We start from the raw sequence: 24,940 nt of genomic DNA, 5'->3' as shown, positions 1-24,940 counted from the left end.
AGCTTCTCCTTCAATTCTTTCAACTCTGATGGGTCCATACAGTATGGTGGAATAGAAATGGGCTGAGTGCCCGGAGCCAAATCAATGCAGAAGTCAATATCTCTGTCGGGTGGTATCCCCGGCAACTCTGCAGGAAATACTTCTGGAAATTCATGAACAAATGGTACTAAGTCCATAGAAGGAACATTCACACTGGGATCGTGAATATAAGATTAATAGGCTTGACACCCCTTCTCGACCACACACCGAGCCTTCATATAAGAAATAACCCTGCTAGTAGAATGACCAGGAGTTCCTTTCCACTTTAATCGAGGTAACCCCGACATGGCTAAGGTCATCGTCTTGGCATGAAAATCCAATATAGCATGATAAGGCGATAGCCAATCCATACCCAAGATGACATCAAAATCTACCATATCAAGAAGTAGCAGATCCATGCTAGTCTCAAGACTCCCAATAGTAAACACGCACAAATGATAGACATGATCTTCAGCATTAGAATCCCTCACCGGTGTGGACACATGCACAAAAGTACTCAAAGAATAAAGAGGCACAACCAAATATGAAGAAAAATAGGAGGACACATAGGAATAAGTAGATCCTGGATCAAATAAAACTGAATCATCTCTATGGCAAACTGGAACAATACCTGTGATCACGGTATCGGATTACTCGGCCTCAGGCCTAGCTAGAAAAGCATAAAATCGGGGCTGGGCCCACCACTCGGAGCTACATCTCTAGGACGGACTCTAACTGTTTATCCTCCACCTCTAACAACCTGACCTCCACTTTTAGTTCCCTGCCCATAGCTGCCCGGCCGGGCGGTGGAGCAACCGGTGCTGGTATGATGGCACGAGAATCCTGCTGAGATCTGTTGCTCGACAACCTAGGGCAATACCTCCTGATGTGACCAATGTTCCCACACTCATAACACCCATCCTGTTGTCGTGGCTGCTGAACCTGAAGTAGACCCAAACGGGTCGGATAATCGTCATAGTGACTTTGGAGTGGTGGTGCACTAATATAAGCTGGATGTGTACTAAATGCCGGTTGCCTAGAGTAAGGCATAATAGGACCATAACTCCCTGAAACCCCATGAGATACCTGAAGTGCTGAATAAAATGTCCTGGGAGGATGACCCCTACCATAAGTACCCCTGCCTCCAGATGAGGCGCCTCTGAAATTACTAGAATGACGGGGCCTTTTATCTGACACTGGCCCTCTCTCTTGTGAAAGAACCATCTCGATCCGCCTGGCGACATTAGCAGTCGTCTGAAAAGAAAACTCACTCCTGGTCTCCTTGTCCATCTGTAGCTTGATAGGTTGAACGAGTCCATCAATGAACCTCCTCACCCTCTCTCTCTCGGTAGGAAGCAGAAGAAGAGCATGACGGGCTAGATCCACAAAATGGGTCTTATATTGAGTGACTGACATACTGCCCTGCTAGAGACACTTAAACTACTTGCGGTAATCCTCTCTCAATGTGATAGGGAGGAACGTCTCTAGAAATAGCCGTGAGAACTTCTCCCAAGTAAGTGTAGGTGAACCAATTAGTCTAGTGAGTACATAATCTTTCCACCACCTCTTGGCGGAACTAGTCATCTGAAACACATCAAAATCAACCCCATTGCTTTCGAATATCCCCATTTTCTGCAATACTTCATAGCAACGGTCAAGAAAATCATGCGGATCCTCAGAAGGTGTACCACTAAATGGATTGGAAATAGCTTGGTAAACTTGTCCAACCTCAACAAAGCCTCAGAAGACAAAGCAGGCCTATCGCTAGCCTGTGCTGCAATAACTGGTTGAACTACCCAAATTGGATGGGCTACTAGAGCTTGATACTGGGGAGTTGTCTACCCCGGAGCGGGAGTAGTAGGAGTTTATGCTCCTCCCACAGCCTGTGAGACGGCTGGTGCCACTGGAAATGTACCATTTTGGGCCACACCCTCCATAAGTCTCACCAAACATACTAGAGCGTCCTGAAGTACTGGAGTAGCTATGAATCCTTCCATAACCTGAACTGGTCCAACCGGTACAGTCTGAGTTGGAACCTCTGCTTATAAATCCACCTGAGGTTTTACAACAGGTGCCACTGCTCGAGCTCTAGATTGAGCTCTGCCTCTGCCTTTACTTCGGCCTCTGGCGCGACCTCGGACTCTGCCCCTAGTTGTAGCTGTCACTGGGGGCTCTGGCTCTTGTCCGGCTATAGACGCAGTATGTGTTCTCTCCATCTACAAGAGGACAAGAATAGAAGGGTTCAATCGTCAATCATAGACTAAAATCGCATGACATAGTGGAATAGAAGTGAAATTGTTCCTAAACTCCAGAGCCTCTGGAAGATAAGTACAGACGTCTCTATACCGATCTTTCAGGCTCTATTAAACTTGCTCGTGACTCGTGAGAACTATGTAACTTAGTACTCTAATACCAACTTGTCACGACCCGAAATTTCCACCTTCTGGACCCTGATACCAACGATTTTAAATTAATTAATAACAAAGAAACAAATGCGGAAATAAAGTCTGAAATAAAGTGAATAATCCATAATAATAATAATAGTGATGTCTAAATACCATCCCAGAACTGGTGTCACAAGTGCACAAGCTTCTAGAATAATACAAATAAGGGCTTGAAATAAAAATAAAGCTGTCTGAAAGAAAGCACATAGCTAAGATAAAGTAGAAGGGGATTTCAGAACTGCGAACGCCAGACAGTTATACCTCAAGTCTCCTACGAATAGCTGAATCCGAGAAAATCTATTATACGCCGCTGGGACCAACTCTGGTATCTGCACAAGAAGTGCAAAATATAGTATGAGTACAACCGACCCCATGTACCCAGTAAGTGCCGAGCCTAACCTCGACGAAGTAGTGACGAGGCTAAGGCAGGTTACTTACATTAACCTGTACGCAATAGTAATAATAAAAACAATAATAGAAATAAAACAGGTAACTCAATTCAACAGTTGAAGCCAACTCGGCAGTCACAACCAATTATTATTTCAATCAGTTTCCGTTGCGATGTGAAACTCCATCCCACAATATTTTCATATTCAATTCCATTGCGGCGTGCAACCCGATCCCACAATGTATTCATTTCATTTAATCCCGTTGCGGCGTGCAACCCAATCCTCAATATATATTTTAAATCAATTCTGTTGCGGCGTGCAACCCGCTCCTCTAATATATTCATTTCAATCAATTCTGTTGCGACGTGCAACCCGCTCCTCCGATATATTCACTTTCATTTCTGTTACAGCGTGCAACCCGCTCCTCAAATAATATAATTTACCAATTCTAAAAAATAAATTACTCCAATAAATGCATCAATGAATATGAAATTATAAGACAGCAAGCATATACTAATTATGATTTATTTAGAAATAAGTGATGGCAAGTAGAAATTAATTGTGGAAATTAAGGAGGAAATAGGCAATTTAATAATTAGTATGCTAAATGTCCAGTATCAATTAAGTCACATAAATCAAATAAGCATGTAGCAATTATAGCACGGATTCAAGGCATAATATAGAGTAAGGATTATGAAAGAAAGAATTAATATAATAATTAATTCATGATTTAAAATAATTTATGATTTTCAAATAATTAGGCAAACAAATAATTTGACGACGTATAGACATTTGTCACTTCGCCCATACGTCGTTCACATAAATTTCACATAACAAAAATAATTCAAGGGTTCTATTCCCTCAAGTCAAGGTTAACCACGACACTTACCTCGCTTCGCAACCAATTTCAAGATTCCAATAAACCTTTGCCTTATGAATTCATGTCTGAAAGCTTCAAATCTAGTCACAAATTATTCAATATACTCAACACAAATCGTAGGTATTAATTCCATATGAATTTACTAATTTTCCGGATTAAAATCAGAAATTTATTTTTAAAATCGATGGTGGGACCCACATCTCGAATCTCGAAAAAAATTACGAAATCCGAATACTCATTCTGATATGAGTTCAACCATAAAAAAATTATCGAATTCCGACATCGGATTGACCTTCAAATCTTCATTTTACATTTTTGGAAGATTTTATAAAAATTTGATTTTTCTTCCATAAATTCACGGATTCATAATGTAAATGAATATGGAATCATGAAATATAATCAATATAGGATAAGGAACACTTAACCCCAAAGTTTACCCGTAAATATCGCCCAAAAATCGCCTTACACGAGCACAAAATCGTGAATAATAAAAAATGGGACGAAATCCCATTTCTAGAACATAAGTTCTGCTGTCCATGGATTTCTTCTTCGCGAACGCGACAGGACCCTCGCGTTCACGAAGCACATTTTTTGCTGCCCCGGATTTCTTCTTCACAAACGCGAGGTCGGTCTCGCAAACGCGATGCTTTTCCAATCTTGGCCTTCGCCAACGCGGTCTCCCCTTCGCCAATGCGAAGCCTTATCGCCTGGTGCCCAGCCAGGCCTCGCCCTTCTATGCGAACACGAACACTCCCATGAGTTCGCAATGAACACTGCCCATTACCCTTCGCGAACACGGTCCCCTCTTCGCAAACGTGAAGAGTAAATTTCGCTTGCCTCTAGTTCCTCTTCGCGAACGCGAATAAGGAAACCAGACAGTGCATCAGAAAAAATCCAGCAAAGTTCCAAGTCCGAAATTCAATCCGTTAACCATCTGAAACTCACCCGAGGCTCCCGGGACCTTAAAAAATAGACCAATAAGTCCTAAAACAACATACGAACTTAGTCGAAACCTCAAATTATATCAAACAATGCTAAAATCACGAATCATACCCCAATTCAAGCTTAACGAACTTAAGAATTTTTAACTTCTATATTCGATGCTGAAACCTATCAAATCAAAGTCTGATTGACCTCAAGTTTTACGCACAAGTATTAAATGATATAACGGACCTATAAAAATTTTTAGAACAGGTTTCCGACCCCGATATCAATAAAAGTCAATTTGTGGTCAAACTTTAAAATCTTTAAGCCTTTAAGTTTCTAGTTTTCGTCAACTGGCGATAATTCAAGTTAGGAACCTCCAAATTAAATTTCAGGTATATACCTAAGTCTTAAGTCACGATACAGACCTACCAAAACTGTCGAAATACTGATCTGAGTCTATTTGTTCAAAATGTTGACCAAAGTCAACTCAGTTGAGTTTTAAAGCTCTATTTCATATTTTAATCCATTTTTCACATACAAACTTTTCGAAAAATTATACGGACAGTGCACACAAGTCGAAGAAAGCTAAATGGTACTGTTTGAGATTTTAGAACACATAAATAATATTTAAAATTAAAGATGACATATTGGGTCATCATATTTTTAGTGTCCAATGTTGGGATTATAAGATTGCCACTTCCACAAGAAATGGATGAAGCAATACTTCATGAGAACGATGAGGTGCTTGATACAGAACCAGATCCTTTAAAATGGCCAAGAAAACCAGGGGTTCCAAATTATGATGTTTTTGAATTAGAGGACTCTTGGTATGATAGTCCACCAGAGGGGTTTAATTTGAATGTAAGTTACTCATCAAACCTTCTACACTTCTGAAACTTATTGCCAATGTTTATTGTATTTGTTCTCTCTTCATTCCTTCCCCCACCCCCTCCATTCTCTCATTTTTTCCTTTTTTAACCTTTTTAGGTTTCTCTGTATGTGTATCTAATTTTCTTCAGCTGTCACCTTTCGCTACAATGCTTAATTCCCTCTTCATATGGATATCATCATCATCCTTGTCATTTATATATGGCAACGATGAAAGCATTAATGAGGAGTATTTGTCTATCAATGGAAGAGAATATCCTCGTAAAATTATGTTATCTGATGGCATATCAACTGAGATTAAGTAGACTCCTTCTCCCTGTCTCACTCGAGCATTACCGGGATTAGTTACTGACCTTAGACTGCCTGTACTAATATCAGTTTTAGAGCAAGGAGTGGAAGTTTACACTTTTAGATAGTAACCGTCCCCTTCCCAAGCCATTTTAGCAGAATTATGGAAGTAGTTAATTCAATGGCTTCTGCTTGTTGTGAGGAGACTTTAACTATTTTCTTTGGGTGCAGCTAAGACCCAATTTAGTTTTTTGATCTGGTTTGATATTGGAAAAAAATATTAATCTCATTGTTTTGTTTGTTACTACTTCATTTGTTAGTAGGGGATACTTTACATATGCATTATGTATGTTGACTATTGGTAGTATGCATTGCATGAAGTTGTAAAATGTAGGAAGCTTTTATAGGATTGTCTAGGGTACCTGAAAGTTCAAATATTATGGTTTTCTTTTTCACTCACCTACAGTGCAAAAATAGGTGACCAACTTTTTCCACTTCATTTTCACAAAGAAGACATCTTGAGGATAGAGTCCACTTCCTCTTGTTTAAGTTTTCATGTGTGAGCACAACTTCCTTTGCCAGTAGCCATGAGAAACATGAAAGATTATATGGTATCTTGGTCTTCAAAATATGTTTTCAGAGCCCGTTAGTGACTTGAGGTATTGGTTGGTTTATCGTTTTGTAGGCTGCATTGACATTGAATTTTTCACTATTATGTCTCTGCCATCTCAATGTGTCATCTCCATTCTGAATTCCTGTGAAGTTGCAAAATTATATTTGTAGAACTCAATCATTCTATTTATCTTCGGATTATTCAAGTCTCTTCTGAGTATTAGTTCCCAACCTTGAGGTGACCACATTTCAGCTATAGATCTTTGTTGATGATGAGCTAAGACATATATGTTAGAGAATAAATCTTTCAGAGCTCCATTCCCCAGCCAATTGTCATTCCAGAATGATGTCCTACTACTATTTAGCACTTTACTAGAGACTTGTTTTTTTAGAGCTAGCCATAATACCCTTATAGATCTTCAAATACTAACTCTATAGGCTGTGTTAACTGGCTTAATCATCCAGTTATCTTCTACTTCATATTTGGCTTTGATTACCTTGCTCTATAAACGTTGAGGATCTTGAGAGTACCTCCAAAACCACTTTAGTTTAAGGGCTTTGTTGTGATTCTTCGATTTTCTAATTCCTAATCTACCTTGAGCTTTGTTGAGAGTTACATCTTTCTACTTGACCAAGTGATAGGCCTTTTTTTTTTGCCTTACCACAAAACTTTCCTTCTTATGTTATCCAGCCTTTGAATGACTCCCACATGAATGAAAAAAGGGACATCATATAGGTTGAAAGTGAGTCTAATGTTTACTTAATTAGAGTGAGTCTTCCTCCCATTGACAAATATTGACATTTCCATCTTGAGAGCTTTTTCTCACATTTCTCCAGTGCATTGTTCCATATTACAGTAGATTTTGACTTGGCCCCCAGTAGCATACCCAGATAGGCAGTAGGGAGAGTCCCCACTTCTCCCCTCAGGATCAGTGTTAAATCCTCCATGTTTGTTACTTCATCGATTGGGAAAAGATGACTCTTCCTCCAATTAATGTACAACCCAAAAATGCCTTAAAAAATAACAGTATAATCCTTAAAACTCTTAGTTGTTCCACTTCTGCATCACAGAAGATCAAGGTGTCATCAGCATATTGAAGATGTGTAATCTCCTGATTGTTATGTCCATTCATGGCTACCTCAAAGCCTTTAATCCACCCATTGAGTTTGATTGTTTTGATCGTGTAGTTCAAGTCTTCCATGGCAATTATGAAAAGAAAAGGTGACAAGGGATCACCCTGCCTGAGACCTCTATAAGTATGAAAGAATCCTTCTAGAGAATCATTAATAATGACTGAGAATTTGACAGTAGATAAGCAGAATTTTATCCATTTAGTCCATTGCACTCCAAATTCCATTTGTTATAGCGTGCTTAGTAAATAATTCCAATTCACATGATCAAATACTTTCTAAATATCTAGCTTGTCTTAGTGGCGTAATGTATATTATTATCTTAGCTGAACTCATTTGTATAACAAATTTTCAGGTGAACTCATTTAAACTTGAATATTTGCTCCCTGAGCCCATTGTGAAATTAAAGCTCATTGGGCCTGTGTTGGCACGGGCTGCACCCATCTAGTGCTAATATAAGCGCTGCCTTGCGATTCCCCAACAATTCAAAGCCTTTGAGGTAACATAATCACGCCTCTAACTTGGGTCTGATATTATTTCTAAGGGTATATGAGTATTTTGTTGAGGAATAAGCCTAGATAGTCTCTTATGTATGGGTATAGGGGTATTTTTGTCCCTTAATTATATTACTTACTATAAAATATCCCTTAGTTTTGTAAAAATGGTCATGTTTGGTCTATCCATTAATTGGTTCCCAAAACTAACGAAAAAACACAAAATTAACGGCAATTGTTCACAGTTCACTCCATAGCTATCATTTTTCCACTGTTTAAATTGTCTCTTCTTCCTAAAGAATCGTCATTTCACAACCATTTCTCAATACAAAAAAAATCCATCTGAGAAACAAATTCCACTACTCATACAAAAATTAAAAGCTTCTCTATTTTAATTCCAGTAGATAACAACAGCCCGGTTGAAACAGAGGTTTCAATTTCAGTTTCACTCTCTGTTCAAAGTAGCTTGTTGATCTTCCGATTTTATTTTTTTGAACTACCTTTTGAACTGTTGTGATATTTTTAGACTGGAAGGTTATTGTTAATCAAATCTGAAAGAATATTTTCAGCTCATCTGAAGGTCCATTCTTCTCTTTTACTTTACTTTTTCAATGTTCTTCTTTGTCGCCCAAAGCATGGTAGTAGCTCATCTCAAATTTACTTAGATCCTTAGTTTTCATATCTTTTTTATTTGTGACTCCTTGTAGTAATTCTTTTGTGGGGAAAGGGAGTCAGGGGAGTGGGAGAGTGGATGAGCAAAGGGGATGATGGGATTAATTTAGGGAAGGAGAATAGAATATAACTGGATGAGCAAAGGGGACAATTGGATATTTTATGTTTAGTAATATAAGTAAGGGTCGAAAATACTCATATACCCATACATAAAGGACTATCTAAATTTAAATTCATATCCTTCATTTCAAACAAAAAAGGATGATTAGCTTTAGGCCACAGTATGGCTTCAACTCTTTCATCTGTTGTTGCAATATATAATCGCACATGTCTCTAATAGCTTGAACCCGTGACCCGCTCCATATAAGGTATAACCGCACACCCTAATTTGAGTGCCAAAAGGAAACACACTCTCGTTCAATTTTCTTATCTCAATCCAATTTCAAGGAACCCTAACTATAATTAATTAGCTTAGAAGAATTTAATGGCTCTTGGATTAGAGTCCTATTATCTTAGTTGTTACCCCCATGAATCATTCTTATAATTGTCAATTGTTCTCATCCATATCGGACACAGTTCAATATCAAAACATTCTACTCCACAGCTTGCATAGAGTTCCCAAAAGTCCTTGAGTGAAATCCAACAGGTTAAGTCTGGTTATTTTTAGTTCTTCATTCAGTGTGTAGGAAATCATAGGAATTAGAAAACTTTTCTTCCATATTGTATTTCTATATCTCACTTTCTGTATAAGGCTCTGAATATATACAAAGAAGACATTGACAAAGAATATTCTAACCTATAACTGACTCCAGTTGTCCTATACATCATTGGCTAGATTGTAACAAACTTGTATTTACAAAAAAGAAAAAGAACAAAAAATGAATTATCTACAAATACGTGTATTAGTTCTAGAAGGAACTAAAAACTTTATCCTTATGATTTCTGGGATGAGAATAGGTTTAGAAGTAGGCTGAACTCGTTTGTATTCTGAGGCCTATTTAGATGGCCCAATCTGTTTGGCCTGTTTTCCATTCATAAGCTTAGATATTAACGAAATAACCTCATTTGTAACTTTACCAGATCTCTTTCTTCTTTCTTCTTTCTTCAAATTTATTCGAACCAGAACATTCTCCACCCCCCTCAAGTTGGAAGGGTGATATAAAACCCCCAACTTGCCAATAATCGTCTGATGATGAACCCCAGGTAAAGGCTTTGTTAAGATATTGGCAAGCTGAGAAGCAGAGGGAACAAAATGAAGGGAAATGAGGCCAGCAAGAAATCATTGACAACCGATTTGGCAATCAAGCTCCACATGCTTGGTTTATTCATGAAACACGGGATCCTTTGCAATATGTATGGCAGCTTGGCTATCTGAGTGAAGAGAAACTCGAATCGAAGGAGTAATAGTAAGAGTAATAGTAAGATTGGAGAGTAATCAACAAGCCAAGTGATCTTCGCAGTAACTCTTCGCATGGACCTATACTCTACTTCGGTAGAGGAAAGCGAAATGAGAGGTTGCTTCTTTGATTTCCACGACACAGAGGAACCACCGAGGCTGATGAAATAGCCACTAACAGAGCGGCGAGTCTGAGGGCAAGATCCCCAGTCAGAATCGCAAAAAGCAAGGAGCTTGAAGGAAGGATCAGACCGTAAAAACAGACCAAGACCTGGATCTTTGAGCAGATATCGGAGACAGTGAAGAGCTGCTTGGAGATGAGGTAGCCGGGGAGACTGCATATATTGGCTCAAATGTTGAACGACAAAAGATAAATCTGGGCATATATGAGTGAGGAAGTTGAGTTTGCCCAGCAATCGATGGTAGACGGTAGGGTCTAACAGTAATTCACCAGCATTAGCTCGAAGCTTGATGGATGGTTCGAGTGGGAAAGCAGCTGGTCGTTGATCAAAAAGATTGAATTCTGATAAAAGCTCCAAGGTAAGGTTTCTTTAAGTACTGACTAAACCTTGAGGTTCCCTGAGAATTTCCATGCCTAAGAAAAAATGTGCATGTCCAAGATCCTTTATTTTAAATTCTGAATGAAGAAACTCTTTCAAAACTGTCATCTCATGTTGATCATCCCTTTTCAATAGCATATCATCCACATAGACTGCTAGAATACATACCCCAGTAGGTGACTTCTTGAAAAGCAATGAATAATCGTTCAATGAATGAGAATAGCCTTTGAAATTGAGGGTGGCAGTGAGCCGGACATACCATTGCCTTGAGACTTGCTTCAGCCCATATAAAGACTTTTTTAGTTTGCAAACATGATGAGTACTAGGGGTTGTCATACCTGCATAAAATTTTATATAAACTTCTTTCTGTAAATCACCATGAAGAAAAGCGTTGTTAACATCCAATTGAAACAAATTCCAGCCTTTCTTAAAAGCTACTGCTAACAAACATCTCACAGTGGTCATTTTAACCATAAGTGAGAAAGTTTCAGTGTAATCAATCTCCTCCCGTTGGGTGTCACCCCTAACAACTAATTGGGCCTTAAATCTCCCCACACTCCCATCTGCAATGTACTTTTGTACACCCACTTGCATGGTAGAGCCTTTTTATCTCGAGGAAGTTCAACTGCATCCCAAGTTTGATTGGCTTCCAAAGCCTCAAACTCCTTTTCCATTACTTCCTGCGAACATAGGTGCAAAGAGGCTAAAATGGTAACTGGTTCAAGGATATGGGAAATAGATTTAAGTAAGATTTGGTTTGACTTAGTGAGGGCAAAAAATGGTAAAACAGGAGTGCAAGGTGAAGCTGCAAAATAAGAGGCAGTCAGATTAGTTAAATAAACACTATTGCATATGTAATCTGCCAAATAACGAGAAGGATTAGATACTCTAGTGGAATATCTAAGTATGGGAGCAGGAGTAGTAGAGGGAGAAATAGAAGGGCTGGAAACAAGGGTAGAAATAAGGAAAGGAACAGGGGTGAGAGGTGATGAAACAGGAGAAGGAGAAGGTGAACTCTGAGGATGGGAGCTACTGGAAGTAGATAGAATGAGAGAATCTAGAGAAAAAGGATAATGTTCAGCAGGAGAGGAAGGAAAAGATGAAAGAGTAGACTGAAAATAAGGAAAAATGGGAGAAGAAGGAGAAGAAATAATGCTTGAAAAAGGGTAAGTATCTTCAAAGAATCTAACATCCCTAGAAACAAAAACCTTTTTAGTTTCTAGATTTAAGAGCTTATAAACTTTTTGATTGAAAGGGTATCCAATGAAAACATATTTGGCAGCCCTAGGTTCCAATTTAGACCTTAGGTGAGAGAGGGTAGAGGCATAACAAAGACAACCAAAATATCTTAGTGACTCATAGGTTGGTGGGGTCTTGAAGTGTAACACTCTTGAAGGAAATCTATTGATTAGGTAGGTAGCAGTCAATAGGCATCCCCCCCCCCCCTAATAGGTCACTTGTAGGTGAGATTGGAAAAGCAGTACTCTACAAGTTTCCAAAATATGTTTATGTTTTCTCTCAACAGCCCCATTTTGTTGTGGGGTAGCAACACATGTATTTTGGTGAAGTATCCCCTGAGAGGCTAAAATATCTGAATTTAATAAACTGGATCTTAATCCTTTTGCATTATCAGATCTGATGACCTTAACCTTTGTGTTGAATTGTCTCTCTACTAATGTAAGAAAATATTTTAAAATAGTAAAGATATTGCTTTTGATTTTAAGAAGATATTTCCATGTTCCCCTACTAAAATCATCCATTATTGTGAGAAAATATCTATATCCATCATGTGTAGTGACTTTGTAGGGCCTCCAAATATCCACATGAATAAGTTCAAAAATAGACTTAGAAGAAATTGAGCTATCTGAAAAAGGCAATTTGGTTTGTCTGGCTTTAGAACAAACATCACAAGCATTGGACAAAGAATATAGAGAAAAATTTGATAGATTTCTCATACCAGTAAAAGGCAAATGCCCCAATCTTTGATGCTAAAGGCTTACATCTGAAGACAATTTGGAAACACTAGGCTGAGAGAGTGAGACAACTGGACTAGTAGTGCTATTACAAACTGAACTAGAAATTAGATTCTTTGTAAAAATTAAACTAAGAATAACTAAAACTGAACTAGACTTGATAGGAGCTGATTTGAATAGATAAAGCCCCTACTGAACTTCACCAAGAACTACTGCCCTCTTCATTGAAGGGGCCTACAATATAGCAGTAAAAGAGGCAAATATTAACAAACAGTTTAATTGAGTGGTGAATTTATGGACTGAGATAAGGTTGAATCTGAATTCAGGCACAAAGAGTACATTGTGAAGAACTAAATTAGATAATATAGTAACACTTCCTTTGTGAGTGACCCTTAATTTGTGTGAATTTGGCAGATTAACATATACTGCTCTATGCAAAGGTTTAATATCAAACAATAAAGATTTATCATATGTCATATGCTCTAAAGCTCCAGAGTCAAGTATCCAAGAGTTAGAAGTGGTATGAGAGAATAAAGAAAAAGAATTAGGGTTCAGAAGAGAGGTAATGATACCAACACAGTTGCCAGAAACATTAGCATAAGAAGTTTGTTCACTTTGCTGTCCATTTTTCACCTCTTGCAGTAATTGAAAAAGTTGAGTGAATCGTTCCTGTGTTATGACATTTCCATTAGAGAGACTTCCCTGGTCCTGAATTTGTTGCATGTTGTTGGCATCATAACCAACAGTGGAAGCATTGTTATGTGCATCAGCTTGCATCCTCTTGGATTTTGTGAATTTGAAATCAGCTGGGAAACCTATCAACCTGTAATAATTTTCAATAGAATGATTTGTCATTTTGCAATATGTGCAAAATGTTCCTCCCTTTTGTTTATCAGAGTTTGGTTTGAATCGTCCATTAGTCCCATTGAACTTCTGATTGTATGCAGGCTTGTGAGGAGAGTTGAACCTCTGAGCAATGTTGAACTTCTGATTACTTACCATGAAGGCTGCATCAGAAGGATGAGAAGCCACATGAACTTACCTTCTCATCTTGCATGAGCAGGGAGTAAGCATGGCCGACTGTGGGCAAAGGACCCATCATGAGGATGTTGCTCTTGACCCCTGAGTAAGCTTCATTCAAACCCATGAGAAACTGAATCAGCCTGCCATCCTGAAGTGATGGTTTTTGCCTTTCCTCCACAAGAGCTCTTGCAGGTACAATGATCAGCAGTGTTAAGTACATCTAATTCATCCCATATTTTCTTAATTTTAGTAAAGTAGCCTGCTATATCAGAGGCTCCTTGAGTAGCATCAGAGAGTTCCTTTTGGAGTTGGTATAGTTGTGCTCCATTGCACTATCCAAATCTGGTTGCTAACTCCTTCCATATTTCCTTTGCAGTCTTAAAATAGAGAACAGACTCAGCTATGTCTTTTGAAAGTAAGTTGAGAATCCATGAAATTACCATATCGTTACAACGACTCCATGCTTTATACTGAGGAGAATTCGAGTCTGACTATGAGGAGGTTCCATCAATAAAACCAACTTTGTTCTTGGCTGATAGTGGGATAACTATAGTCCTTCTCCATCCTGCATATCCCTTTCCATCAAAGAGATAATTCACGAGCACTATATCGGGCGAGTCAGAAAGATGAAGATAATAGGGATTGGAGATGTCAATTTGAGAGGAGTTGCCTGAAGCAGGAGTGGTTGAAATTTCAGTGTTGTCTGCTATTGAAAGAAGGAAAGATAAAAAGAGGAAGATGAAAACAAAAGAAGATGATGCAGAAAAGAATTTAGAGCTTGATGAGCACATAAAGCTCTGATACCATGTAGAAAATAAGAGGAAGTAGAAATTTTTTCTTCCGTATTATATTTCTCTATCTCACTTTCTGTACAAGGCTCTAAATATATACAAAGAAGATGCTGACAAAGAATATTCTAACCTATAACTGACTCTAGCTATCCTATACATCATTTGGCTAGATTGTAATAAACTTGTATTTACAAAAAAGAAAAAGAACAAAGAATGAATTGTCTACAAATACGTGTATTAGTTCTAGAAGGAATTGAAAACTTTATCATTGTGATTTCTGGGCTGAGAATAGGTTTAGAAGTGGGCTGAACTCGTTTGTCTTCTGAGGCCCATTTAGATGGCACAATCTGTTTGGCCTGTTTTCCATTTATAAGCTTAGATATTAATGAAATAACCTCATTTGTAACTTTACCAAATCTTTTTCTTCTTTCTTCTGATTTATTCGAACCAGAACATTCTTCACAGTTTGTATTCATAAATTCAAATGCATACTTCAGTAATGTTTTAGCAAGTATGTTTATTTTAATTCGTTTATCCCAGTTCTGTTGAAATTGAAACTAAAAGAAAAGGTTTCAAGCTTCTGTGTTTCACGAGTTACTGTATAATTATGTTGGAAAAGATCTATGGTTGTTTAACTGTGGGCAAGTTGGCTTCATAAGCTGTTAAATTCTTTGTGGGTTATTGTTGAAATTTTCATGTAGCAATATGAACTGTAGGCATTTTATTCAAGATGGTAGTTTGATCTTTGACATAGGCAGGAGCTCGTTTCTATAGAAAATTTAGTGCACAAGGAGGAAGGTGAAATTGTGGGACACACATGGAATATATGTTGCAAAGTACAACAACAAACCCAGTGGAGTCCCACAAGTGGGGTCTGAATATGTTGCAAAGTAAAAATAAATTAAATATATTTTGAGGAAAAGAAAAGAGAAAATTCTAATTTAAGTCATTCTCATGCGCATATGTAAGTGGAAAACATACCATTTGCCAGCTTGAGGTGTTTATGGGACACACCCGCGCCAAACAGAAGTGTCTATTTGATCATTAGCTAAATTGCTTGGCATCTACATGACCATTAGCTAAGTTTGTATGTCTATCTGAAAAATTATGCCACTTTTGAGGGGCTATCAAGTAATTTAGCCAAAAAGAAAAATTACTAGTAGAGTTTTATTATTTTCAGACAAGATATTTTTGTATTTATTTTTTGAACATTCTAGTAATTTAGCCAAATAAGTTGGCCTTTATTGGTATAAGGTATTAAATGTTATATTAGATATTCTCTTACATGCTATGGTATCCATGGACTTTTATGGTTTGTAACTTGCATAATGGGTGAGATTTATTTTCAACATCCATTTCTTGTCATGTATTTTATGAACTTATGAGCGAAAGTTTGCTTGTTATCAGTACTTGGGAAGAGTTCTCTGATGGCAAATGAAGAAATCATCGATGTTAAAGATGCTATCTACAAGCTGCAACTCTGTCTTCTTGAAGGCATTAAAGATAAAAACCAACTCTTTGTTGCTCGGTCTTTGCTGTGCCTGGGAGATTATCAGGATGTAGTAACTGAACGAACAATAGCAAACATGTGCGGTTATCCTCTTTGCAGCAACTCTCTGGCTTTTGAAAGGCCTAGGAAGGGACATTACCGGATATCATTGAAGGAGAATAAAGTTTATGATCTTCACGAAACATACATGTACTGTTCAACAAACTATGTTGTCAACAATGAAGCATTTACCCGTAGCTTGCAAGATGAGAGAAGTAATACTTTAAATACGGCAAAACTTAATGAAGTCCTGATGCTATTTGTGGGATTTCATTTTCATTCCACAGAGGATGTGAAGGAAAATGGAGATCTAGGATTATCCAAGTTGAAGATTCAGGAAAAACGCAATTGAAGGCTATGTTCCACAGAGAGATCGAAGTGTAAAGCCAGCACTGCTGAACAACATTAAGAAAGGTATGAGAACTTCAATGATCTTTTAGCAAAAAACTTCAATGATCTAAACGTGCATATGTAGTAGTTAACAGAGAAAAAAACCTACAAACTTATGTAGTTATGCTTGCTGTATTTACTACATTTGAAATCTAGAAAAAACTTAAATAATCTAAATGTGCATATGTAGTTAACAGAGAAAAGAACATGCATGCTTATGCTTGCTGGAGTCACTTCATTTAAAATATTAAAATAAGAGACTTCATATTCTAGTTAATCAATGTATGCCTTTATTTATCAAGATAAATACTTGTGATTTGTCAGTATTCAAGAATAAGCAGACCAAACTCCAAAATGAGAAAATCATCATACTAAACGAGATGGACTTTTCCAGCACTATAATAACTCAAGATGGGTATAGCATTTCAAAGTTACGAGCTAATTGATCTCGTCCAAACCCATACTACAATTAAGTAGTGAGGCGGTCGATGCAATAATAAACCCAACAAAGGTCAGGATCGAATCTACAGGGAGTTAGAATATGAGATTAGGTGTATATCTAAGTTAATTACAAGTTTTGGCTCCAATTACACTTTCACAAACTTGATTGGTGTTCTACTTCTACTTTACTCTATTGTTTGCAAGTATAAAACTAAGGACAATATTTTTGGTTTTGAGTTTTTCAAATGATTAAAAGGGACTAGGGTCGTGACTTCTACCTAGGTGGTTATCTAATGGGTTGTAAACTCTAGGAAAAATTAGATTAGTTGGGGTCGTGATGTAGCAATCACATCCGGGTACTCACTCAATACCTCTCGGTAGTTTGAGTGATTTTGCCCAAGTTGGCTTTTTCAAGTCCAATTGGGTATTTGTACAATACAAATGATATTAGCTCAAGTCGGGTTTTACTATCTCTAGGTTTAACCCTTTATTTGGGGCTATCAATTTCTTAAGTTCACCCCAATTTCTTGTTAGCTAGGTTTTCCTAGACTTAGTCTCTCTTTCTCGAGTGAAGGCTAAGTCAAATAGGCATGAATCAATATTTGCAACCATTGATTCTATGGTTCAATCATGAACAAGGCTAAATATCACTAATCCAATCAAAAATATGGCCTAAATTAAACACCCATCAAATACCCACACTAGGGATGGGTCACAACCCTAGCTAAAGATTTAGCTACTCATGAAAAGTACATAAATCAAAGAAGAAATTAAGATAGAATGCATATTAATTAATTAGGGAAAGAAAATCTAATGTATAGATGTTAATCTAGTACAAACATCCTCAAAATAGCAAAGAAAACGGCCCAGGTGCTCTTCTCCAAGGTCACTTTACCTAAAAATCACAAAAATTTCTATTTATACTAAGCTAAAAATATCTAACAAAATTTCCCCTGCGGAGGTTGTACGGCCGCTTAATTCTGGTGCGGTCCGTACATTGAGCTTCTGCGACCGCACAATTATTGTGCGGTCTGCATTCTTGTAATTTTGGGCTTGGAACTTTGGGGCTTCTACGGTCTGCATAAAAATGAGTGTTGTCGTGCTTCTGATTGTGCAACCGCATAAAAATGATGTGGTCCGCACTCCTTGATTTTGAACTTGAATCCAACTCTCTGATTCTTCACTCCTGCGGATCGCATAATAGTGAGTGCGGCCGCACTTGATATTCTGCGGCCGCACAATTTTGGTGCAGTCCGCACTCCTTCAACTTACCCAAATACCATGCTCTGAATCTCCTCTCTGCTGCCGCACTAGAATTATGCGGTCCGCACTGCTGGCCTTTTTGCCCTGTTTTGGTTCTTTTGTACTTTTGACTCCTTTATGAGTTGATTTTGACTCCTTTGACTCATATCCCATTATTCCTGCAAGTAAGCACATTTTGTTAGTTTTCAGTAATACCTTTAAGCATTTTTGAGCTAAATCATAGTTAAAAGAGAGCAAATAATCGGTCAAAATCCCTACTTATCAACTCCCCCAAACTTAAGCTTTTGCTTGTCCTCTAGCAAATAAGAAAATTCCCACCTCCACTAGAAAAAGAGATATTTCAGCTGGCTTAAGATGAATCAATCATATATCAATTGGGACTAACAATTATCTACAATACATATGAATTATCAACAATGCAATGGTTTGACTTTTTGAATACAATAGTTCTAATGTGACACTAGAGTATTAAGAGTTGACTCTATTCATCAAGGAAGCTCGCTCTTTCACGTAGGTCATTGTGGATCCCAAACTCCTCCTCCTCTACTCTCCATTAGCACATCTCACTTTAGAATGCAACACTCGATACAAGGATTGTGAAAAGTTCGCTCATCTCTCTCAAAAGAATGCCACAAGTCTGGCTCTAAGTACCATAAGTTTGCCCCTCATGTAAATCATCACTAATGTAAGCTCACTCAACTTGAAATCATGTAGGGCTTTTGCTGGATGTAATGAAGGCTTTTGGACCAAGGTAGGACTTGTTGGAATAGAATGGTTTCATCTTTCCTTAAGCACTCCATTTTTCACGTTTCAACTCATACTTTCTCGACTCTTTGAGTCATTTTCTTCTCCCTCGGGGGAACTAGAGAGATGTAATGTCACTCTTTCTTGATCATGACATCCATTTTTCTCCTTTTCTATTTACTTCAGCCTTTTATCACTACTTTTTTTTGAATTTCCTTCAACTCTTTATTTTATTTACTTTCATTTTGGCATTTTTCTTTTGGTTCTTTGCCTTCCCTTTTCTTCATTTTTTCTCTTCTTTGTACCTTTTATCACTTCAAACCCCTCGTCTATCCCCCAAACTTATGTTTTTGCCCATTGTTTCTCAAGAATGCTAAGGAAAGATTGGGTGCCAAGAGAGGGTCACTATAGAACGGGTAAAGGCTTGTAACGTGATTATTGAAAGAAAAAGTTTTCGGCTCAAAGGGGTTGACTAGGGTTATCACATTGGTAGGATATGGAAGATTTCAATTTCAAATTGGATCAAGGAGAGCCTACAATCATTTCTCAAGCCAAGCTACACTTAGAATTTTGCCTAGAAAAATACTCGAGGAAAGTTCTAGACTATTGGCACGGGAACTTGGACTTGCAATTCAATACCTCACCTCTCACACTGCTGGATTGCTAAAGAGAACAAAGTTAAGGGCCCACAACAACCCTAGCTAAGATTGAGAATCACAAATGGCTCGACTGAACCACTCGATGACTGTTTGAGTCAACATAATAGTCTAAAGGTCACAACTAGAACTATTTTATGCCAACAACTTTGTTTTTAACCGTAAGGTCAGAGGTAAATGTGTTGGTACCAAGTGAAGCATGATCGAGACATTTTTATTCATTACTACTATATTTTGTCAAAACATAAAAGAAAACGGATACGCCATCCATCGTTGGGAAGAGCCACCCGGTTCACACAAAATCCACCTTTGGAAAGAACCGTGGCATTAAGAAACCAAAGGCTCATTGTTCACTCAAAACATAAAAAGAAGCTAACAAATTAAAAAGAAGCTACTAAAGTAAATAAGAAGTTAGACTACTAAGGAAAAGCAAACTAAAGAAGCTATGAAGTAAACTACGGGAAGCGAGATAAATGAATATACAAACCGAAGTCAAATGAATATATACATAAGGGAAATGAATATCTACATCAAATGGAGAGAACATAAGGGAAATGAATATTTACATCAAATGGGGAGAATATATACATACCAAAGGGAAAATAAGAATGAAAGAAAAATGGTATCAGAGTTATTACATACCAAATGTCAAATGTTAATTAATCAAAATAGATCAAATAGACCACCCCCCAATTGAAAAATAAGCATTGTCCCTAATGCTTAACAAAAATAAGAACAGGGAAGGGGTAGAGAGTTAAGAGAACTCCCTATGTGGTCTCTGTCTGCATGGGATCATCAGTACCCTCTATCTCCTCTAACTGTATGTCATCATCTCCTGGCTGAGGGACAACTGCGTTGCCGAGTATCTATATCATCTCCTCAGCAGTGTGTGCAGTTCAACCGGCTCCCCAGATTGGCTGGCTGCTTCCTGTGTTGCTGGGATTGTCTGCTCCATAAGCAAGCCCAATGGAAGATCTCCGGCAGATGAAATCTTTTCAACCTCTTTGCTCAGCTTCTCTACCGACTGCTTTGATGCCTGGGATCTACGCATCTTCTTGACCTGTTTGCCCAAATCCTTAATGACCTTCCCATAAGTCTCTAGAGTATCAATAATGGTCTTTTGGTTCTCCAGAATCTTCTTCAATGTTTCCTCTACTGACGGAGGTACCTGTGGCTCTGCTGGGGCTGAGGACTATGCTGCAACAACACTGGATATATCAGTCAGCTTTGTAGTAGCTGCCTACATCCAGTTGTTGAGACTCTCCCATGTCTGGGAGACTCACAGTGCAGTCTAAGGATATGTAGATGAAGCCGGCACTGATAATGGCACTGATAGTCTAGCAGAAGCAGGTGGTCCGGAAGATGAAGGTGACATGGTTGTTGTCTCAGTAGAAGTGCCGACTGCAGTGGATGGCTCGGAAGCTGAATCAGTAACCACTAACACTGGCTCCTCAGACTGGCCAGTGGAGGTAGTAGCTTGACCCTTGAATTTCGGGTTGTCAGGTCCCTAAAGTTGGTACCAAGAGAAAGGCTTCTTGGCCTTCACCTCAGTGTCATAATGCCTTGGCTCCACCCTTTGGTCCTTGAAGTACTCTGTGAGGAAGTTTGGGTATGGATAGGACCTTTCATCTTTTTGGACAGCAGAGTGATGTTTGTGGATATGATAGCACCCACATTAATTAGGTACCTAGCCATAATTGAGGCTACTAAGACTGCACGAGGAAGTGAAAGATTGTTCTCGTTGAGGCATGGATCAATGCGGCTATATACAAATGTTTGCCACCCTTTTGCTTCAAAGTTTATGGTGGCTCAGGCTATTGGAACTCCTGCTGTGAGCCACGGAGGTGCCGACCCTCGAATAGCATGAATCTCAGCTAGCCATGGGAGAGCTGCGTCACCCATAGCGAACTTCTCCAGGTATTGGACTGCCTCCACTTCCTCTAACCCCACATACTTGTTCAAGGTGTAGGCATCAAATTTGATTTTCAAATTTCGAACTTTTGTCACCTTGGTACCCTTTTTGATATGAGCGACATTGGTATAGAATTCCTTGACCAAATACTCATTGGCATCGATAACGTTGTGGGTGAACCATCTCCAACCTTTTCTCTCCTAGAATTGTCGGAGGGCATTGGGGTTGTGCTTGTCTAGATCTTTCATCAAGAACTGCCGCTTAAGACTGAGTGCCCGCTACGGCCACCATTTCCTAAATTTAGCAAAGGCAGCAGCACTGACGAATCTGTCCTCCCATAGCTATGGTCTCTTTGATCTCTCCAAACCTCTTACTGTAGTATCCCTTCCTCTCCCATCATCTGGGACATCATCATCATCATCCACATTAATTGAATCGGCTGGAGCATGTGAAGAAGAGGGCTCAGAGGCTTGACTACCCTCTTCCGAACCATCAGAGGAACTGGCAGAAGAAGACGACTCATCTACTAGGTGGAATCTACCAGAAAATTGTTATGATTGGGCTTCCGGCTGTGATTTCACAGAATTACCCTCAGAAGCTTCCCCAGATAGAACATACCCACTGGTTTCCGAGGGTTCGGGAGGTCTGTTGGTTGTAGCTTTCTTACTTATAATGCTCTAAAGTGCTAGAGGTAGGTTGCTTTTACCTCGACCTCGGCCTCGAGAGGATTCTGCCCTCTCTTGCGATGCATCTCCTCTACCACATGAGCGAACCATTGCCTGCAATGCATAAGGATAAGAGTCAGTTAGATTTGAAAATCACATGTACATGCATAATAATTTTAGTAAAGCAGTCTCAGAAGGGGCAGTATGGACCGTACAAAAATGAGTGCGGCCGCAAACTGCCCAGTGCGGACCGCACAAAAGTGAGTGTGGCCGCATAACCAAAAGTGCGGACCACATAATTTTGAGTGCGGCCGCATAGCCCCAGGTTCAGACTACTGGGGTCTCTGATGTTTCATCACTGCGGACCGAACAAAAATGAGTGCGGCCACACAAGTCCACTGCGGACAGCATAATTTTAAGTGCGGCCACACATATCATGCACACTGATACCCTAGTTCAGAGAACTGCTGACCGCACAAAAATGTATGCGGCTGTAGAAGCTCATGGTGCGGACCGCACAAAAGTGAGTGCGGCCTCACATATTCAGGCAGTACTGACTTAGGGTTCATGGAATTTTATTCACAAATTACTCAAGTTTTTGGCAATTAAACATCATTAGTCACTTACCAAGACCCCAATAAACGTTTAAAAAGGCTACTCACATGATTCTAAGCACAAACAACTAACCATTGACATATTTAGGCATGGAAATAACCCTAGTCAAAAGAATAAAATTAAAGAAAAATCTAAAGAATAAATTAGCATGCCAGTAATGAAGATGCAGGTAGGATTCAACACTGATGAAATGAGGAGAGATTGAAAACAATGAGGATATGCACTGTGCTAGCTTAGCTTCAGGTTTCAAAAGAGTGTAATGGGTAAAAAGCTAAGGGAGGCCCTATTCATACTTTTACCCGTCGGGCCCACAATTTTACCTGGAGTGCGGCTGCACAATTTTGAGTACGGTCCGCACTCATTACCTGCCCTTGTGAAGAATTGTTGCGGACTGCACAACAATGAGTGTGGCCACAGAATTAGTGCGAACCGCACAAAAATTGGTGCGGCCGTATTTTGTTAAAGATTATTGTCAGGCCAAACTTTAGAGACCGTGTATTTTTCATCTCCCAGTTGTGTGACCACACACAAAATTGTGCGATCGCAGAGTGGTAGTGCGGTCCGCATAATTCTAGTGTGGTCTGCACTTTTGTGACACTTAGCCAAAATTTTCATGCTCAGTTCCTGTAATGCACACCCATTTCTGCATACACTTCAAAACTAGTTAGTACAAAACAAAGCCTATCTAATCTAAAGAGGAAAAACAAGAAAAATAAAAAGACACATGGGTTGCCTCCCAAGAAGCGCCTGATTTAACATCGCGGCACGACGCATGTTACCATTAATCACTTGAAATGGAGAAACGCCACAACGTGGCCATCATAAACCTTGCTAAGATAATTTTTAACCTGGTACCCGTTGACTCTAAACACCTCATCATTCTTATTTTTCAAATTTAGAGCACCAAAGGGTGTCACATGTGCAACTTCAAATGGGCCACTCCACTTTGATTTGAGCTTTCCCGGAAACATCCGCAACCGAGAGTTGAACAAAAGCACAATATCACCTTCTTTGAATTCTTTGTTCCGGATATACTTGTCACGGAGGTACTTCATCTTGTCATTATACAAGGACGAACTGGAGTATGCATGGAACCGAAACTCATCAAGTTCATTCAATTGCTCCACCCTAATATTTGCATCTACATCCCACTCAAGGTTAAGCTTCTTCAACGCCCACATAGCCTTATGCTCAAGTTCCACCGGAAGGTGACAAGCTTTCCTGAACACTAACCGATACAGAGACATACCAATTGGTGTTTTATAAGTTGTTCTATAAGCCCAAAGAGCATCGTCAAGTTTCTTCGACCAATCTGTCCAGTTGGTATTCACAGTCTTTGACAAAATACTCTTGATCTCCCGGTTGGAGACTTCAACCTGTCCACTTGCTTGAGGATGATAGGGGGTCGACACTTTGTGAGTGACACCATACTTGGAGAGTAAAGTATCAAAATCTTTGTTGCAAAATTATGATTGCCCATCACTAATGATGGCCCTTGGAGTACCAAACCTTGTGAATATTTTCTTCTTCAAGAAAGCTACCACAACTTCAACCCATTTGGACACGTAATCCATAGCTACCAATATATAGGTGTTACCACTTGAGCTCACAAATGGACCCATAAAATCAATGCCCCAAACATCAAAAATATCAATCTCTAGGATGGTGGTAAGAGACATCTCATTTTTCTTGGAGATCCCACCGGTACTTTGGCATTCATCACAATGCTTAACGAGATCGCTAGCGTCCTTGTAAAGGGTAGGCCAATAGAATTCACAGCTTAGCCCCTTGGTAGCAGTTCTCGCTCCACCATGGTGACCACCATATGATGAAGAGTGGCAAGTTTCAAGAATACCCAATTGTTCTTCTTCTGGTACACATCTTCGGATAACACCATCAGTCAAATTTTGAAGAGATATGGCTCATCCCAATAGTAGTCCAGGCAGTCCCGTTTGAGCTCCTTTGGTTTGAGGAGAACTCATTCAGAACAATGCCACCCACAAGATAGTTGGCCACATCGGCAAACTATGGCATCCCAGTCATAGAAATGGAAAGGAGTTGTTCGTCAGGAAATGAATCATTGATCTCAAGGCCATTATGTGGACTCCCCTCCTCCTCCAATCGGGACAAGTGGTCCTCCACTTGATTCTCACTACCCTTGACATCTTGAATCTCTAAATCAAACTCTTGTAATAGAAGCACCTACCGCATCAACCTTG

The 24,940-nt window shown here is 39.0% G+C and overlaps 1 protein-coding gene across 1 annotated transcript; it reads right to left on the bottom strand.

Moving 5' to 3' along the window:
* Positions 1–729: 729 nt before the first annotated feature.
* On the bottom strand, positions 730–1,434 carry LOC138902212 (uncharacterized). The gene has a single exon (XM_070190055.1). The coding sequence runs from the start codon at positions 1,432–1,434 to the stop codon at positions 730–732; it is 705 nt and encodes a 234-aa protein (XP_070046156.1).
* Between the last annotated feature and the right edge of the window lie 23,506 nt (positions 1,435–24,940).

This window comes from Nicotiana tomentosiformis, chromosome 12 (genome assembly GCF_000390325.3).
Source record: "Nicotiana tomentosiformis chromosome 12, ASM39032v3, whole genome shotgun sequence".
Lineage (NCBI taxonomy): Eukaryota > Viridiplantae > Streptophyta > Magnoliopsida > Solanales > Solanaceae > Nicotiana > Nicotiana tomentosiformis.
Note: the sequence above shows the minus strand (reverse complement) of the source record. Positions and strands in the feature narration are given on the sequence as shown.